The following is a 20,110-nucleotide window of genomic DNA, read 5'->3' as shown; positions in this document are numbered from 1 at the left end:
CTGGGTCCCCATGATCACTCACCTTACCCCTCTGGGACCACAGTGGCGGGTCCAACTGCCCATGTGGGAGCAGCCCATTCTCCAGGCACGAGAGGAACTGCAGGAGGTGCCCACCCTTGGGGAAGCGGAAGGGCGGCCTCTGGATCCCGTCCTGGCTGACCAATACCACTGTCCCGCCGCTGTCCACTGCCGCCACCACCAGCCAGAGAAGACCCAGTGGGAAGTCACTATGAGGCACGGTGACAGCCCCTTCCTGCAAACACATCCCCCAGGGGTGCCAAGCCAGACCCAGGGATCCTGCTCTGAGGCTCTGGGAAAGGCCTGGGCAAAGGTCAGGAGCAGTTTTTACCTCCCCTGAGTCTCTCTTATCTCATCCACCATCCACCTCTGACTGGGGACTACAGGACAAAGGCAAGAAGAACCGAGTTGACCTCCCTGACATTAACCACCAAAGGAAAAAGACGCCCCCTAGCACCCTACGCTCCTCAGGAATCCTTTACAAATCTACCTGACCTATTTTTGTACGGAGGCCTTCAGACTTCCCGTCTCGGGGCAGTAGCTGACTCTGGCTAGCGTGTATTGAGTACTTACTGAATACAAGCACAGCATGTTAGAGGCACTCTTATTGAAACACTCACAATATCCCTAAGAGTCCTATCTGTTATTGCCTATTTTACAAATAGCAAAACCAAAGCTCAGAGAGGTTAAGTAACTTCTCCAAGGTCACACAGCTGATCGATGGCAGAGTCTGGGTCTGAATCCGGGTCTGTCTCATGTAAAAGGCTTAAATCACTGTGTTTTGTTCCTTGGTGAGGCACGGACCATTTGCTTTCTAAAGCAGGATGGCCCTCTGCTTACTCTGACTGTACTTTCTTTCTTTTTTTTTTTTTTTAAGACGGAGTCTTGTTCTGTCGCCCAGGCTGGAGTGCAGTGGAGCCATCTCTGCTCACTGCAAGCTCCACCTCCTGGATTCACGTCATTATTCTGCCTCAGCCTCTCTGAGTAGCTGGGACTACAGGCGCCTGCCACCATGCCCGGCTAATTTTTTGTATTTTTAGTAGAGATGGGGTTTCACTGTGGTCTCGATCTCCTGACCTCGTGATCCGCCTGCCTCTGCCTCCCAAAGTGCTGGGATTACCAGCGTGAGCCACTGCGCCCGGCCTTCTGACTGTACTTTCTTCTGGCTTTAAAGAAGTACTGCAGTTATTGATCCCCATCTTCAGAGCACTGACTTTGGAGTCACAAAAAGCTGGGTCCAGTCCCGGCTCTGGAGTTTCCAGGGTGTGTGCCCTTATACTAAGCTGCTTCCTCTCCTCCAAAATGGAAATGATGTCACCCCATCAGTGGGTGGTTGTGATGATTGAATAACAGGCATGTGAGTGCTTAGAACTGTGCTTAGCACATTATCACTGCTTAATAAGTGTCAGCAGCTAACGCCATAGCCATAGGTGGATTTCATGCTGAGCCCTTAATGTACATCATTTCATCTTCACAACTACCCCATGAGAGGGTCCCGTTATAATTCCCATGTTACAGATGGGGAAACTGAGGCACAGAGAGGTGAGGTTGCTTGCCTAAGGTTGCACAGGTAATTATGGGGTGTCCACCGTATCATTCTCTCATGATGCTAATGAATAGGCAGGGATGGAGACAGGCAGGGGATCCAAGAGGAACATGCAGCCCCCTTCCTGTCCCCAGTCCCTACCTTGCTGGTGGCAGTGCAGGTAGACAATCTCCTCCAAGCGGATGGTCATGGCATAGTCCCAGTAGACGCTGGAAGCGGAGGGGGAGGGTCAGGCTTGCAGGACTTCTGCCTACCCCACTGTGCAGAGGGGCTCAGAGGCCAGCAGACCACACCCAGGAGCTCCTCCACCCTTCCCATTAGGTCCCCAGCATCTGTGTCCCAGCCTGCCCAGACTTTATCTCCCCTTTTTCTGGTCTCAGAATCCCAATTTTCCGAGGTTACCATCCTCCCCACCCCCAGTCCATATGGGAGGTGAGGTCGATCCCACCCACTCTCCACCCTCAGAATCCAGGAATGGCCACCTGACCCAGGCCTGGCCAATCAACCTGTCCCACTGTTCCAGCCACAGTGTTCAGTGCAGGACTGACTTGTGACTCTGGCAGAACCACTGAGACTCAATTATTGGATTTCCATTTGAATGACTGGGAAAGAGATGCCCCATCCTGTCTGGAGCATAGTGGTAAGGGCAGAAGTCTGAAGATAGAAGCGACTATGCCTGAGAATGGCGTCAAAAGACAGGAAGACAGAGCAAAGAGATGGAAAGAGTGCAGGTCCCTGTCATTCAAGTCCCTGGATCCATCCATGCCTGAAGCTACTGCCCCTGGAGTTTTCAGTTCATGTGGGCCAGTGCTTAAGTCAGCTTGAATTTGGTTTTCTCTAACTGGCATCTAGGAGTCTTGACTAAATCACATCCTAACTCCAGGCCACTATTTGTCCATGAGCAGGAGTTAGAATAGCCACTCAGTAGCTTCACAGGTTCCCAGCAGTGTGACTTGAGGGTTTCTCTGAGCCTCAGTTTCCTCATCTATAAAATGGGGGCTAGAATAACACCCACCCCATTGTGTTGCTGTGAGGATTAAATAGAATCAAGTATTTGAAGGGCTCACCACAGAGCTGATACATTAAGAAGTGCATACCTGGGAAGTGGTCCCTATGATTATTTAAGTGTTTCCATTTCCAGCTCAAAACCTTGCTGCTGTCCTGAAACAAATAGCTTTTCTCATCAGAACACACTGGGAGGTGGAGGCCACAGGAACTTGGGCTTTGTGGTGGCCATGGAAATGCACCACTCACATCTCCTTCAGAAGACCTTGCCGAGGGGAGCAGAGCGGATTAACTTCAGAGGCCACTCCCTGGATCTATCACCACATTTGCACCGAAGCCATGCTTCCTTTAGGCTGCTCCCAGCCAGGACCTAGCAGGCCGGGGTACTAGTGCCGCCCATTCCTGCGAGACAAGGAACTCCTCTAACAGTCAACGGTCCACGGGAGACTTCCAACTGACCTGGCCAAATGTTCTTAGAGCCGTGCTGTGTCTCAGACTCCTTCTGCCCAACCTTCTTTCCTTCCTCCTCTCCCTCCCCGCATGGCGGTCTGAAGGCTCTCCCTGTCCGCTCCTGCCCCTCCCTTAACCTGCACAGGTGTGTCTCCAATAAATCTCTGCTGGTCCAATCCTGTCTTGGTGCTTGCTTCTTGCAGGACCCAAACTAACATAGGCTTCGAGGTCAGGTAGCGTTCAAATCCCACTTCCACCAGAGACCTTAGCCAGTTCCTACCTCAGTTTCTGGCCCTCAGTTTCCCTAGCTGTGAAATGAGAAAAGTGGAATAGGCTCAGAGAAACCATCAAGTCACACTGCCAGGGACCTTTTCTCTTTGAAAGCCCTTCCTTCCCTGGCCTGTACCAGAATCAGCTTCACCAGAGATCATGGAAGTAAATGTCCTTCAAGGCCAGTCAAGAACACAAGGGCAGCAGCCTCTGTTGAGCCCCTCCCATACGCAGTCTAGCCAGGGTGTCCTCTCTGGGCTCCCAGCGTGTGTGCCCATCACGCTGGGTTGCAACCCCCTGTCCTCTCCTCTGGTTCCTCAAAGGTGCTGAACACCTGCAGAACGGTTCTGCTTTGCTCACTTCTCTGTGATGCTCAGAGAATGTTCACAGTGCATAGTGAATGCCGAGCACTGGAAATGCCCGGTGAACAAAGCCACCACCAGCCATCAGCAAGGAGGAGCTCTGTGGCCATAGTCTCTTTGGATCCATGAAAATGACACCAACAGCCCTCATGACTGAGAGCCCTGTCCAGGTGCTGGGCTCCCAGCTAAGGGTTTTCCATGCACTTCTGTTACATAAATTCTCCCTATATGCTTATTCAGAGGTTCCCTTACTACATTCCCATCTTACAGATAAATAATCTGAGGCTCAAGGAAGTGGAGTTGACTGTCTCAGGCCACAGAGCTAGGAAGGAGCAAGGGCTGTTTCTGGTTTTCATTTGCATGTTTTAGCAGCTTTACTGAGGTACAATTTACACACCAAAGAATTTACTCACTGTAAGTGTACAGTTTGATGAGTAAATGTACAGATTTAGGCAACCATCATCACAAGCCAGTTTTAGAACATTTTTACCACCCCCAAAAGATTCCTCTTGCCTGTTTGCGATCAGTCTTCCTTCCCACCCACAGCCCTAGGCAACCAACAATCTGCTTTCTGACTCCACAGATGTGCCTTTTTCTGGACATTTCATCTAAATGGAATCTTACAACATGCGCCCGTCGTGGCTGGCTTCCTTCGTGTGGTATAAGGCTTTTGAGGTTCATCCATGTTATAATGTCCACTGGTGATTTATCCCTTTTTATAGACAAGTAATATTCTGTTGCATGGATGGACCACAAATGTCTACATCCATTCTTCAGTTGATGGGCATCTGGGTTGTTCCAGTCTTGGAGTCTTGGGCTATTATGAATAATGCTGTTATAAGCATTTGTGTATAAACTTTTGTGTGGGCATAAGTTTTCATTGCTCTTGGGTAGATCCCTATGAGTAGAATTGCTGGGTCACACGATAAAGGGATGTTACAAGAAACTGCCAAATTGGTCTGTAAATTGGTTGTCCACCAGGAGGGTAGGAGGGTTCCACTGCTGCTCCACACAGTAGGGTTGAGATTGGAGGCAAGTCCAGCCTGACTTCAGAACCCCAATATCCAGCTTTTTCATGACATTTTCTCTGTAACATTGGAATACCCAGCTAGTGAGTGAGGATCGTGGCTGTGCAAGAGTGAGGCTGGCCGTGAAGAGAAAAAAGAGCTCCGGCCAGGCATGGTAGCTCACGCCTGTAATCCCAACACTTTGGGAGGCCGAGGTGGATGGATCCTCTGAGGTCAGGAGTTCGAGACCAGCTTGACCAACATGGAGAAACCTCGTCTCTACTAAAAATACAAAATTAGTCAGGCGTGGTGGCACATGCCCAGCTACTCGGGAGGCTGAGGCAGGAAAATCGCTTGAACCTGGGAGGCGGAGGTTGCGGCGAGCTGAGGTCATGCCATTGCACTCCAGTCTGGGCCACAAGAGCGAATCTCCATCTCAAAAAAAAAAAAAAAAAAAAAAAAAGAAAGAAAGAAAGAAAGAGCTCCTGCACAAGCTCAAACAAAAACCACCCCACTTCATTGCTTCTTGGTCCCCCAAGGGATGCTGGAGCTCCTGGGGCAAACCCCTTCCGCACACACCAACCCCCACATTTCTGACTCCTGCCATTTGTCTTCCATTAAGCCTCAGGTTCTGGTGAGAATAACAAGGATAGACAAGAGTTCATGGCCCAGGGCCAGAGATGCCCCAGCTCCTGGGCAGTGACCTTAGAAGTTCTGATTCATCCCGAACTCAGTATCAAAGCGCCTGCGATGGCTGGGCGCGATGGCTCACGCCTGTAATCCCAGCACTTTGGGAGGCTGAGCCGGGTGGATCACAAGGTCAAGAGATCGAGACCATCCTGGCCAACATGGTGAAACTCCGTCTCTACTAAAAATAGAAAAAAATTAGCCGGGCATGGTGGTGGGTGCCTGTAGTCCCAGCTACCTGGGAGGCTGAGCCAGGTGGATCACAAGGTCAAGAGATTGAGACCATCCTGGCCAACATGGTGAAACTCCGTCTCTACTAAAAATAGAAAAAAATTAGCTGGGCATGGTGGTGGGTGCCTATAGTCCCAGCTACCCGGGAGGCTGAGGCAGGAGAATCACTTGAACCCAGGAGGCGGAGGTTGCAGTGAGCCGAGATTGTGCCACTGTACTCTAGTTTGGCGACAGAGTGAGACTCCATCTCAAGAAAACAAACAAACAAACAACAACAACAACAAAAAAAAACAAAGCGCCTATGATGTTCACCAACAGGGAAAGATGATGCAGAAACACGGGTCTCTGATTATCTGCGCTGGGGCAGGGCTTGGCAATCATCGGATCCAATGCTTTTCCCAAAACATTAGCATCAGGTTTCTGGCCCACACAACCCTGGGCCCAAGTCCAAGCAACAAACAGCATCCTCACGCTGTTAAAGCTTTGACGTTGGGTGCAAGACACTTCAATGTTTGAGAAGCCCCTGCAGACCCCCTGGGAATGCCTTGAATTCTAAGGAGACCATATCTCGTCTTACTTCCCCACTTGATAAAAAGGGAACCCTGAGGCTCATTGAGGTGGAGTGACATACCCCAGGTCATCCAGCAAGGTGAGGGTGGAGCAAAGACTTGGTCCCATAGCATATGTCCATCCATCTCCTTGCTCATTCATTGTCTTCCAGTAGAATGTAAGCTCTGAGAAGGTAAAGATTCTCCCCTCCTTTCCTACAACTGCTGTCTCCCTTGCATCTAGCACAGTGGCTGGCACAGAGTAGGGGCTCAGTAAACATCCAGTGAATGAATCCAGGTCCCCTGACTTCCCTGCTTCATTTCACAAAGCTGATCTGAGCACCTACTATGTACTACAACCTGTGGCAGGTGCTGAGGATAAGAAGCGAACAAGACAGGACCCTTGCCTTCAAGGCACTGAGCTCTCGAGGGCAAGATGGTAGGTACACAGGCACAGATGGACTGTGTGACTACAATCTTCTAAATGCTACAATGGAGATTCAGGGCTTGTGTGATCTGGACTCAGCAGGGAGGTCAAAGAAGGCTTTAGACCAAGGTTTAAGATAAAGAGACCCAGAGCACCCCTGGGACCCCTCCCCTATTCTTCCATGATGGTCGCCTGATTAGAAACTCTAGACTCTGGGAAGCCGAGGTGGGAGACTCGCTTGAAGCCAGAAGTTCAAGACCAGCCTGGGTGACAAAATGAGACACCATCTCCATATAAAATAAAATAGAAATTTAAAAAAAATAAAATAAAAATAACCTTGAGAGCCGGCTGAGATGGGCAGATCATCTGAGGTCAGGAGTTCGAGACCAGCCTGGCCAACATGATGAAACCCCGTCTCTAATGAAAATACAAAAATCAGCTGGGTGTGGTGGCAAGTCCCTGTAGTCCCAGCTACTCGTGAGGCTGAGGTGGGAGAATCGCTTGAACCCAGGAGGCGGAGGTTGCAGTGAGCCGAGATCGCACCACTGCATTCCAGCCTGGGCGACAGAGCGAGACAGTGTCTCAAAAAAATGAATAAGTAAATAAAATAAAATATAAATAAATACAATTAAAATGTTTAAAAAGAGAGAGACTGCAGGGTCTAGTTGGAGCTGAATTAATTATTGTGCCCAGCACAGGACCAATTGTCCTGCCCACTGACCAGCTCTGAGGACAGATGGTGACTCCTGCACAGGAAGTAATCACCTTAGAGAACACTTTATTATTATTATTATTTTTTGAGACAGAGTCTCACCCTGTCATCCAGGCTGGAGTGCAGTGGCGCGATCTCGGCTCACTGCAACCTCTGCCTCCCAGGTTCAGGCAATTCTGTGCCTCAGCCTCCTGAGTAGCTGGGACTACAGGCACCTGCCACCATGCCCAGCTAAGTTTTGTATTTTTAGTAGAGACGGGGTTTCACCATGTTGGCCAGGCTGGTGTTGAACTCCTGACCTCGTGATCTACCTACTTCACCCTCCCAAAATGCTGGGATTACAGGCATGAGCCACTGTGCCCAGCCTAGAGAACACTTTTCATCACTTCAAGAAACTCCTGATGTTTCTTGAAAACAGTCCTTATTCTTTTAAAGACACACATTAAAATATTTACAGATGAAATCATATCATGTCTGCATGTTGCTTCAGAATTATATATATATAATTATATAGTATATATATTATATATACTATATATTATATATAGTGTATATATTATATATACTATATATTATATACACTATTATATACACCATATATATTATATATGGTGTATGTATTATATACACTATATATAATATATAGTGTATATTATATACACTATATATATTATAGTGTATATATTATATACTATATATTATATAGTATATATAATATATAGTGTATATAATATTATTTTTTGAGACAGAGTCTCACCCTTTTTGAGACAGAGTCTCACCATAGTATATATGACATATATACTATATGTCATATATTTTATGTATATTTATATAATTATATATTATATATTATATAGTATATTACATATAGTATATATATATTATATATATATATATTTTTTTAAGACAGAGTCTTGCTCTGTCACCCAGGCTGGAGGGCAGCGGTGTGATCTCAGCTCACTGCAACCTCTGCCTCCCGGGTTCAAGCAATTCTCCTGCCTCACCCTCCCGAGTAGCTGGGACTACAGGCATGCGCCATCATGCCCAGCTAATTTTTGTATTTTTAGTGGCGATGGGGTTTCACCATGTTGGCCAGGCTGGTCTTGAACTCCTGACCTCATGATCTACCCGCCTCAGCCTCCCAAAGCGTTGGGATTCCAGGTGTGAGCCACCACACTCAGCCCAGAATATTACTGGGGAGAAGGGGATGGGTTCATGGCCACAAGGGCAGGGTGATGGGTACCCGAGTTCTATCTTTAGGTTAAAAATTCTTCATTGTATAAAGTTTTTTAGGAAAGCAATAAAATGTAAAATAAGATTCGATGTGGATCTTATTTGGAGCAGGAAAAACCACTGCTTCTCCTCCCCACCAGCAGCCAAGCCTCCTCAAGCTGAAATATTTGAACCAGCCACACCTCTGCACCATGGCTGTCTTTGTTCCTCCTGAAGTCTTCCCTAATTGGGCTGGAACCCAGGCACTGCAGCAGGAAATCCCTTGTCCCAGCATTTCTTTCAAGCGTGACTCGAAAGCCTTTGCTGGGTCTTATAAATCACAGGATATCACGGCAGATGCAGCCCTGGACCAGATGCTCGCTAACACCTCCTGCCTTCCCTTTTTATGGAGTGATGGGAGAGGGAAGACAGAGACTGAAGAATATTTGCCATTTGCAGGCTTAGGAGATCTCTATAAAGATTTCTCCCTCTGGATGGTTTTGTCCAGGGCATTGCCAACTCCCATGCCCTAAGACTCTTCCAGTTGGTTTCCGGATCCTCTCGAGCCTTTGAGTTTCCCAGGAGGCCACAGCTGGAGGGAGGCTGAGCCAAGTGGCCCTAACAACCAGGCAGAGGAGCGGGCAGAAGCAGGGGTGGGATAGAAGCCTCCCCTCCCCCGGGGAGGAACTTCCTTGTGCCAAGGGGAGTGGAGGGACCCAGGGGACACATAGCAGACCCAGTGCCCTACCTCTTCTCATAGTCCAGGTCCCCCACGGACCCGTTCATCAGCTGGTTGGGCGTCCACTTCAAGGTCATGACGTCAGCCGTCTGGTGCAGGGACAGGTACCCTGGCACAGCCTCCATGTCGTCCCTCTGCAGAGAGAGGAGGACTCAGGTCTGGCCATGGTGCTGGAGTCACTGTGGACATAGGTCCTGGCCCATTTGACTCAAGAACACATAATCGGAACTAAGAGGTTGGGTTAATCCCTTCAAGGCCCTGGCCACGTGGAAGACTCTAAAGCCTCCTTCCAGATGGCCATGCTAAGCAAAGCCATTTGTAGCCAGCCTCCCAGATGGGTTCTACATCGTCCAGCTGTGAAAGCCTCCCACCCCCGTCACTTTCACACTCTGACTTCCTCCTGAGCTCCAGGGTCCCTGACCCCAGCTTCCTTCAGAGCCAGGAATAAGGCTCTGCCCCACTGAAAATCACGCTTTTCAAAACAGGAGGCATTTATCTTGGCCAAGCTTAAGGGAGAAAGAGATGGCAGTTGAGCTCTAGGGCCCTTCTTAGAGACAATACTCAGAGACCTCCTCCCCCTACACTTCCTGCCCAGTAGGCAGTCCCTTTTCTCCCTTAGATTTACCTATAGGAATTCTCACCGGCTTTGTTTTATCCCAGCAGGGTGTGTGGGGAGGGTGATGTCACCCCCCTCCATCAAATTCACCCTAACATTTACTGAGCACCAAGTGTGTCCCAAGCACAGCTCAGCCTTCACACGCACTGTCTTGATTTAACCACAGCACCTATAACCCCAAGGGAGGAGCAGTGCAGTATTTCATTGATCCAAAGACACACATCTTGACTGTTCACGTTTTTATGTACCTGAAATGGGGGCGGGTCTTCTAATCACAACCCTGACGTGGCTGCCCTGCCTGGTCTCGCACAGACTCAGCCACAGTTGTTCAAAGCGTCATCATTTCAATTAAGTTTTGGGCATGGTTGTTATTTCACATGTGAAATGTAGGTGCTATTTTACATGTCTTCAAAAAGATTTGACTGCGATTCAGCTTTGAATTGAAAACCTGCTGTGCATATAGGAAGGCTGGGAACAGAGCGGTAGAGTGCCTGTGTGATGCTGGCAAGGCAGGCACGTATTCTTCCCTGCAGGGAAGCCCACAAGTCCAGATTGTCTTTCTCCTTCTTCTTCTTTTTTTTTTTTTGAGATGGAGTCTTCCTCTGTTGCCAAGGCTGGAGGGCAGCAGCGCGATCTCAGCTCACTGCAACGTCTGCTTCCCAGGTTCAAGTGATTCTTCTGCCTCAACCTCCCAAATAGCGGGGATCACAGGCACCTGCTACCACGACCAGCTAATTTTTCTATTTTTTTTAGTAGAGACAGGGTTTCACCATGTTGGCCAGGCTAGTCTCCAACTCCTGATCTCAGGTGATCCACCCACCTTGGCCTCCCAAAGTCCTAGGATTACAGGCATGAGCCACCATGCCTGGCCAAGATTTTCTAGGTAAAGCAACAACCAAATACTTTACAGGACTTAAAAACCATCACAGGCTGGGCACAGTGGCTCACGCCTACAATCCCAGAGGTTTGGGAGGCTGAGGTCGGAGAATTACCTGAGCCCAGGAGTTTTAGATCAGCCTGGGCAACATAGCGAGACCCCATCTCTACAAAAAATAATTTAAAAATTGGCCAGGCATGATGGTACACACCTGTAGTCCCAGCTACTCAGGAGGCTGAGGTGGGAAGATTGCTTGAGCCCAGGAGTTTGAGGATGCAGTGAGCCATGATCACACCACTGCACTCCAGCCTGGGTGACAGCGAGACCTTGTCTCCAAAAAAAAACAAAAAACAAAAAACATCCCCGAGATGAGAGTGGACATTCTTGCAAGAAATGCTGCACTTCCCGTGCTCCTGGACCAAGGACCACCAAACATTTTGTGTAAAGGGACAAATGGGAAATATTTTTTGGTTTTGTAAGCTACACAAGCTCAGCTAAAACCACTCAACTCTGCCAGCAAGGCCTGAAAGCAGTCATAGGCTGTAGCTGTGTCCCAATAAAACTTTATTTGCAAAAACAAGTAGAGGCACAGATGATTGTTAACTCCTTCTCTTGATGGAACAGTAAACAATGTGTGGAAAATCTGAACTAGAAGTTTGAAGAATATCTTAATGTATTTCAATGATATTTTCCCTGTGTGTTACTTATAAAAGTGATATAGATTAAAAAACAAAACTACATCCGTGTAAGTTTCAAAGACCTCTTTCAAAAAGCGTAAGCTAAAATTTCTAAGTAGCAAATAAAACAAAACAAAAACACTGTATATAATCTAAATAGCTTTTTTTTTTTTTTTTTGAGATGGAGTCTCACTCTGTTGCCTAGGCTGGAGTGCAGTGGTGTGATCTCAGCTTACTGCAACCTCCACCTCCTGGGTTCAAGCAATTCTGCCTCAGCCACCGGAGTAGCTGGGACTACAGGCATGTGCCACCATGCCTGGCTGGTTTTTTTTGTATTTTTAGTAGAGACAGGGTTTCACCATATTGGCCAGGCTGGTCTTGGACTCCTGACTTGTGATCCTCCTGCCTCAGCCTCCCAAAGTGCTGGGATTACAGGCATGAGCCACCACACTCGGTCCTCTAAATAGCATTTTTAATTTGTTTAGATTACGTTAAGAAATGGTGTATCTTAGCTGGGTGCAGTGGCTCACGCCTGTAATCCCAGCATTTTGGGAGGCCGAAGTGGGCGGATCACAAGGTCAAGAGATTGATACCATCCTGGCTAACATGGTGAAACCCCATCTCTACTAAAAATACAAAAAATTAGCCGGGCGTGGTGGTGGGCATCTGTAGTCCCAGTTACTTGGGAGGCTGAGGCAGGAGAATGGTGTGAACCTGGGAGGCAGAGCTTGCAGTGAGCCAAGATTGCGCCACTGCACTCCAGCCTGGGCAACAAAGCGAGACTCTGTCTCAGAAAAAAAAAGAAAAGAAACAGTATCTTAAATTAATGGCTTCTTAGATTTGCGGCAATAGGGTTTTGTACCCATTGTGATGCAGATACAGAGGCTCAGAGGGAAAAGTGACTTGCTCAATGTCACTCAGTGATTAAAACTGTGATTGCAGAGATGGAGTGGCTGATGGTTTTCCCTTTGCTTCCTCCCGCTGAGCCCAAACACCACAATGACCATGCAACCAAATGGCCGTGGGGAGGGGACAGCAAAAGGAGACACTGCATGAAGGCAGGAACTGCATATGCCTCACCTACCACCCATCCCTGCAGCCTAGCCATGTGATGGGGCAGAGAAGGTGACTGAGTGATGGCACTGACTGTGGCACCAGCTGGCCTGAATTCAAATAATAACTGTCTGTACCCTTACTTCACCTGGACAGCCCTCAGTATTACCATCTGATAATACTGAGGCCCACAATAACAGTACCTGCCTCAAAGGGTCGTTGGGAGGTTTAAGAGTTAATACAGTTGAAAACATTTTGCACAGTGCCTGACACATAGGAAGCATCAAGAAATATTGGCCATGAGAATGAAGATCTTGATAACATATGCACCTAGCACATAGCAGGTCCATGGAAATGTTTGCTGAATCGATGAGTGAGAACAAGAGCGAACAGATGGATAGAAGCCTGGGTATGCAGGTGAGTGAAGAGATGGACGGGAAAATAAATGGACAGATGGATGGATGGATGGATGGATGGATGTAAAGATGGGTGGATGGGTGAATGTAAAGATGGGTGGATGGATGTATGTAAAGATGGTTGGATAGATGGATGTAAAGATAGGTGGATGGATGGATGGATGTGACATTGGGTGGATGGATGGATGTAACAATGGGTGGATGGACGGATGTAAGGATAGGTGGGTGTAAATATAGATGGACAGATGAATGAGTGTTGGGCGGGTGGATGTGTGCATGGGTGAGTGGATAAATGGATGAATGGATTGGCAACCTGGAGCCAGAGAGACCTCTTCCTCTATAACCTGGAGTGAGACCCTCAGTGCAAGATCTAGGCCCAAGATAACCTCTCACCGGCTGAACAAGAACGTTGTTTTTGCCATAGAGAAGGGTGGCACGGGAGTTCTGATGCAGGGACTCCACGTAGTCGCGGGCAGAGAGGGATGGCCGGTCATCCATGCTGCCACTGGAATGCCTCTTCTGGATCTGGTAGAGCGTGAGGGGAGACAGAGAGATGAGGCCTAGGGTGACTTTCAGGGCTCCTACCCTGCTTCCTGCCCTCATGCGAGGTCCCTCCCACAGCCCCACTGTCCACCCCACTCACACAGAGGGCTGGACGCTTGGTGGGTGAGTCCTGCCGCATGCGGGAGCTGTGGATGCGGTGCCTCTGGACCAGTTCGTCAGCCGAGGGATCAGTCCAGAAGTGATCTGCAGTCTTCATCTTGGTGTACTCTAGGGCACAGGGCCCCACTGAGGGGCATGTGGGGGCTGGGAACCCACTGCTCTGGAAAGTTCCCCCACTTGTCTACCAGCAGATGGCCGCCCATCTCACTACCCCCGCCTCCAGTCAGCTAGAACAGTGGTGCATTTCCATGGGCAAGGCTGGACAGGGGTGAGAGAGTCCCGGAGGAGGTGCCCCTCAGACTCAAGACCACGGGTCTAGATGAAGCTCAGCGCACAGGACCACTTACCCAACAAAGATGCAAGGATGGGGCCGTCCACAGGGTCCATCAGGAGAGCTTCCTTCTCATAGTATTTACTAGCAAGAGGAGAAAATATGCAGGTTTGGATGGAGACCAGCAGAGGACGCACAATCCACAGACGAGAGTTCAATCTCCAGTGTCACTCAGTTACCACCCAGAGCCTCAGCTGCCCCATCTGTAAAATGGGGATAATAATAATATAGCTCATAGGGCTGACAGGAGGATTTTTTTTTTTTAAGATAAGGTCTTTCTCTGTCACACAGGCTGGAGTGCAGTTGCACAACCTCGAACTCCTGGGCTCAAGTGATCCTTCCACTTCAGCCTCCTAATTAGCTGGGGCTAGAGGCATGTGCCACCACTGGCTAATTTTTAAATTTTAAATTTTTGGTAGATACAGGGTCTCATTATGTTACCCAGGCTGGTCTTGAATTCCTGGCCTCAAGTGATCCCACCACCTTGGCCTCCAAAGCACTAGGAATACAGGCATAAGCCACCATGACCAGCCTGTTGGAAGGACTTTTGAGAGAACCAAAAATTAAAGATATTTAGCGGAGTGCTCAGCATGTACCTCCTTAACACATGGTCATGATAGAGCCTTTATAATAGTAAGAAGAATAATAATTGGCAGGTTGCGGAGGCCTGGCTGACTCTATCTGCCTCTACCACATCTCCCATTTGAGACAGGAAGTGACTTAGAGGCTCAGATGATGTCTGCCCTTTTATTACTGGGGCAACCGAATGCTGTTTAGCAGCAGTGGGTACTGAAAGGCTACTGAAAGGCTGTGTAACAGGCTTTCCTGCCTTGATAACTAATATTGAGAGTACTGGCCTGAGATGCTCAAAAATGCCCCTTGGGATCTGGCTCTGAAAAATAACAAGTGATGCCATCTGATATGGTTTGGCTTTGTCCCCACCCAGATCCCAACTTGAATTGTATCTCCCAGAATTCCCACATATTGTGGGAGGGACCCAGGGGGAGGTGATTGAATCATGGGGGCTGGTATTTCCCATGCTATTCTTGTGTTAGTGACTAAGTCTCACGAGATATGATGGGTTTATCAGGGGTTTCTGCTTTTGCATCTTCCTCATTTTTCTCTTGCCACCGCCGTGTAAGAAGTGCCTTTTGGCTGGGCGCAGTGGCTCACACCTGTAATCCCAGCACTTTGGGAGGCCAAGGCAGGTGGATCATGAGGTCAGGAGATCGAGACCGTCCTGGCTAACACAGTGAAACCCCGTCTCTACTAAAAATACAAAAAAAAAAAAAAAAAAAAGGAAAGAAAATTTACCAGGTGTGGTAGCGCCTGTAGTCCCAGCTACTCAGGAGGCTGAGGCAGGAGAATGGCATGAACCCGGGAGGTGGCGCTTGCAGTGAGTCAAGATGGTGCCACTGCACTCCAGCCTGGGCAACAGAGGGAGACTCCATCTCAAAAAAAAAAAAAAAAAAAAAGAAGAAGTGCCTTTTGCCTCCTGCCATGATTCTGAGGCCTCCCCAGCCATGTGGAACTGTAAGCCAATTAAACCTCTTTTTGTTCCCAGTTTTGTGTATATCTTTATCAGCAGCATGAAAACGAACTAATACACCATCAATACAATGTTTGTGCTGAATCTTTTTGGAGTTGTTTGTTTGAATTATTGTGTAGTGGTTTCTAATTCCTTGAAAACTCATACAGTCCAGAAACAATTTCAGGATTGAAAAGGACCTTGTTTTGACCTCCCAAAGGATCTCAGGCCCACAGAGGGTAAGCGATTTATTTGCTGGAGGCCACAGAGCAGGCAGATACAGGCTTGGGCTGAGCCCACATGGCTAAGCTCTTGCCAACATACAGCAGGAAGTAAAGGACACAGGATCTGGAGTGAGACAGAGTGGGTGAGAGCCCAACTCTGCCTCTCCCTGCCTTGCTGTGTGTCGCTGGGCAAGTGACACCCCTCTCTGAGCTTTGGTCCTCAGCTGTAAAATCGGAGGAAGTATAGAACCCAAATGCCTGGATTGTTGGAAGGATTAAATGACAACTTGCTTACATAGCACAGCACAGAACCCAACATCAGGAAACTCTCACAAAATGGTGGCAACATCATTGTAATCTTACCCCCCAAGAGTCTTCCATCAACTGGAATATTGTATGAGCCAGAATTGGCATGCTTTTGGACTTATTCGATATCAAGGTTGTACATTTTGGTGTCAAATCTGAAGATAATACATCAAGACACTTTTCACTTTGCCATCACTCAGTTTCTAAAAATCAGCAGAATTATACCATCAAAAACCTTGAACATGCTGCCTCAAAAATTAGCAAGTAGGGGTCTCCAAATAAATAAAAAATGACCAGGCACAGTTGCTCATGCTTGTAATCCCAGCACTTTGGGAGGCCAAAGTGGGAAGATCACCTGAGGCCAGGAGTTCGAGACCAGTCTGCCCAATACGGTGAAACCCTGTTTCTACTAAAAATACTAAATTAGCCAGGAGTGGTGGTGCATGCCTGTAAAACCAGCTACTTGGGAGGCTGAGGCATAAGAATCGCTTGAACACGGGAGGCGGAGGTTGCAGTGAGTCAAGACTGCACCATTCTACTCCAACCTGGGCGACAGAGTGAGACTCCATCTCAAAAAATAAAAATAAATTTAAAAATTAGCAGGTAGAGTTGGAACCGAGGTATGACTGTAAAAAATAGCTGAAGGGAGTTTCTTTGGGGTGATGAAGTTGTTTATTATTATTATTATTATTATTTTTTTGAGACGGGAGTCTTGCTCTGTTGCCCAGGCTGGAGTGCAGTGGCGCTATCTCGGCTCACTGCAAACTCCACCTACTGGGTTCACGCCATTCTCCTGCCTCAGCCTCTCCGAGTAGCTAGGACTACAGGCGCCCACCACCACGACCGGCTAATTTTTTTGTATTTTTTAGTAGAGACGGGGTTTCACCATGGTCTCGATCTCCTGACCTCGTGATCCACCCACCTCGGCCTCCCAAAGTGCTGGGATTACAAGTGTGAGCCACCGCGCCCGGCCGATGAGGTTTATTTTGGAATAATTCTGTATCCTGATGGTGATGTGGGTTATATGAAACTATACATGTCTTAAAAGTTTCATAGAACTGTATAAAAAAATTCAGTACATATAAAAATTAATGAAATCCAAAAAAGTTTTGCGGTTAGTTAATAGTATTGTACCAATGTCAATTTCCTGGTTTTGATCATTGCACTATGGGTATGTAAAATGTTATCATTGGGGTTAGGCAATTAGTACTCTCTGTACTAATTTTGCAGCTTCTATGTAAATCTAAATTTAAAATAAAAAGTTGAAATGGAAAAAAAGCAGGTTGCCATTGCTTCTCAAATAATTACTAATTCCCTTTGACCAACTTAATCAGCAGGTCATATGCTCAAGGTCATATGCCAAAGGCAATAATTAAAGAGGCCCAGAAACCTTCATGGGGCAGGAGGCAGAGACATGTTATTACTAGAAGGTAAATAGTGAACTGGAGATCCAGAGCTTGGATTTCTTGCAGTTTCTCTCCTGTCTCTAGGCCTCTGCACCTGCTATTCCCTCCACCAGAAACACTTTGTTCCCCATCCCATCACCTGGCTATTGCCTCCGTGCTCTTCAAATGGAAGCTTAACTGTTGCGCCATCCAGGACACTTTCCCTGACCACCGGGAGAAAATTATCAACAACACCACGCCCCCTTGGAACATCCATCATGTATTATCGGCATGACTGTTGGCTGGTTTTCCTTGCAAGCACGTGAACTTCATGAGAAGAGGGACTTTTCTCTCCACTTTCATGCATATTTTCCTTGCAAAGGGGCGAAGAATGATAATAAAAACATCCACTGTGTGAAGATGTGGTTAAGCCAGCACTTTCATATTCTGGAAGATGGAGAGATTCTGAGATATTTCTCTCTCTCTCTCTCTCCCTTCCTGCCACCTCTTGGGGGCTGGAGAGGCATGCTGGCCACAAGGAGTGTCAGATGATAAATTCTTCCATGGCTCCTCACTGCTCTTGCGATGATATACAAGCTCTGTAACATGACAGGCATCACCACTGTATCCCTGACGTCTAGCTTAATGCCAGTACACAGCAGGTCCTCATTAAATATTTGCTGGATGAATGAATGCATGGATGAATGGTTACCCAAGAGGGCTCATACTATAAAACTTTCACGTCAGATTAATCTAAGCTAGTGGAGAAAATGTAAAAAGGCTCACCATGCATTTTCTCTCTCTTTTTTTTTTTTTGAGATGGAGTCTCGCTCTGTTGCCCAGGCTGGAGTGCAGTGGCGCGACCTCGGTTCACTGCAAGCTCTGCCTCCTGGGTTCACACCATTCTCCTGCCTCCGCCTCCTGAGTAGCTGGAGCTACAGGTGCCCACCACCACGCCTGGCTAATTTTGTTTTTGTATTTTTAGTAGAGACGAGGTTTCACCGTATTAGTCAGGATGGTCTTGATCTCCTGACCTCGTGATCTGCCCGCCTCGGCCTCCCAAAGTGCTGGGATTACAGGCATGAGCCACTGCGCCCGGCCTCACCATGCATTTTCAAAATGCTGCATATTCACCAAATTCCCTTCTCACTTCTCTGGAGTATCGGGAATCCCCATGCCATTTACCAAAAGAGATAACAGGCACAGAGAGGCTAAGCGATTCTCTAGGGACACACAGTTATTGAGTGGAGTAATCCACAGAAGAAGGAAGAAACCCGGGATCCCTATACTCCACCCTAAATCCGAAGACCTTGCACTGCCATTAAGCTCTTGAATCTACCCAAGTTTCCAAGCATTTAATCACTTTCAAATTTAGTGGCTGTCAAGGGGAAAAAGAAAGCAGCTTTGTGCCAGGGGGTGCAATGCCCACAACGGCCGGCAGGTGGGGGCAGAGCATGGCCAGGTGTCAGGTCTTTCCCTCTCACCTGCTGTTTTCCACAAGGTAATGCACAATTTTGTCCAGGACCTTCTCAAACAAGGCCGTGCGAATCCACAGATGCTTGATGGCAAGTGGGGACAAGTTGGGCAGCTTCGGCAGCTTCCGCACATTCTCCTGGAGGCCCTGGATCTGGTTTCTCCTTCAAGACCAATAAAAGAGGGGAATAGATACAAGAGCAAATCTAGCCGGGCGCGGTGGCTCACGCTTGTAATCCCAGCACTTTGGGAGGCGAGGCGGGCGGATCACGAGGTCAAGAGATCGAGACCACAGTGAACCCGTCTCTAAAAATACAAAAAATTAGCGGGCGCGGGGGGGTGCTGTAGTCCAGCTACTCGGAGAGGCTGAGGCAGGGAATGGCGTGAACCGGGAGGCGGAGCTTGCAGTGAGCCAAGATCGCGCCACTGCACTCCAGCCTGGCGACAGAGCGAGACTCCGTCTCAAAAAAAAAAAAAAAAAAAGAGCAAATCCACACCGGACTGTCAATAGGCAAATGGGAGAATGTTCAATCTCTCGGGAAAATGAAGGAATGGCAGCTAAACAAGAAGAGCCCACGTTGCTGCTAGCAAGTTGGTCAGGAGCTGAAAAAATAATAATACCCAGTGAGTGTGCAGATGTGGTTAAACAAGACACTTTCCTAGGGCAAGCCAGATTCTCATACTGATACCCCCCGCCTCTCTCTCCTGGAAAGGAGTGCTGGCCAAGAAGAGTTTGGAGTGTAGATCCTTTATTGGGTTCCCAGTGCCCTTGGGAAGCAAGCTCTTCAACATGACCGGCAGACAGCTCCAAGACCTTGCCCCACTCACCTCTCCAGCAATCTCCTTACCACTAACCCTTATGACTCCATGATCCAGCCAGACAGAGATATGTGCAGATGCCTGAGGCCACCGGAGTCTCATCTGAAGCCTTTCTCTGGGCTGCCGCTTCTTCTGGGTTCCCTCTCCACCCATTCCCAGGCTGATCCCTCTCACTCTTTAGTCTCAGCGAGGGCATTGCCTCCTACATACAGGAAGCCCTCTTGGACCAACCAAAGCTGGTCTGTGCTCTGTCAGCCTCTGGAGCTGAGCTCCCTGCTCACTTTTCCGTCTTCCCCTCCATGCTGTGATCTTGAGGATATGAAATTGGCAACTTATTTTTTTTGTTGTTGTTTTGAGACGGAGTTTCACTCTTGTTGCCCAGGCTGGAGTGCAATGGCACAATTCGGCTCACCGCAACCTCTGCCTCCCGGGCTCAAGTGATTCTCCTGCCTCGGCCTCCCAAGTAGCTGGGATTACAGGCATGCACCACCATGCCCAGTTAATTTTGTATTTTTAGTAGAGACGGGG

General features: G+C 48.1%; 1 protein-coding gene across 6 annotated transcripts in view; it reads right to left on the bottom strand.

Annotated features, from left to right (window-relative positions):
- Window positions 1–20,110, bottom strand: part of SGSM1 (small G protein signaling modulator 1) — a 119,828-nt gene that overhangs the window by 57,002 nt on the left and 42,716 nt on the right. For all 6 annotated transcript variants that reach the window (XR_004030977.1, XM_030815988.1, XM_030815984.1 and 3 more), the window contains 7 exons: window positions 18,775–18,927; window positions 13,864–13,931; window positions 13,497–13,642; window positions 13,247–13,378; window positions 9,224–9,348; window positions 1,706–1,773; window positions 23–186 (listed from right to left, as the gene is read on the bottom strand). Coding sequence is in view for 5 of the 6 variants with exons in the window: in XM_030815988.1 (XP_030671848.1) it covers window positions 23–186; window positions 1,706–1,773; window positions 9,224–9,348; window positions 13,247–13,378; window positions 13,497–13,642; window positions 13,864–13,931; window positions 18,775–18,927 (856 nt within the window). In the remaining variant the exon portion in view is untranslated. The remainder of the gene's footprint in view (window positions 1–22; window positions 187–1,705; window positions 1,774–9,223; window positions 9,349–13,246; window positions 13,379–13,496; window positions 13,643–13,863; window positions 13,932–18,774; window positions 18,928–20,110) is intronic.

This window comes from Nomascus leucogenys, chromosome 7b (assembly GCF_006542625.1).
Source record: "Nomascus leucogenys isolate Asia chromosome 7b, Asia_NLE_v1, whole genome shotgun sequence".
NCBI classification, from domain to species: Eukaryota; Metazoa; Chordata; class Mammalia; order Primates; family Hylobatidae; genus Nomascus; species Nomascus leucogenys.
This window is presented reverse-complemented; position numbering and strand designations above follow the sequence as displayed.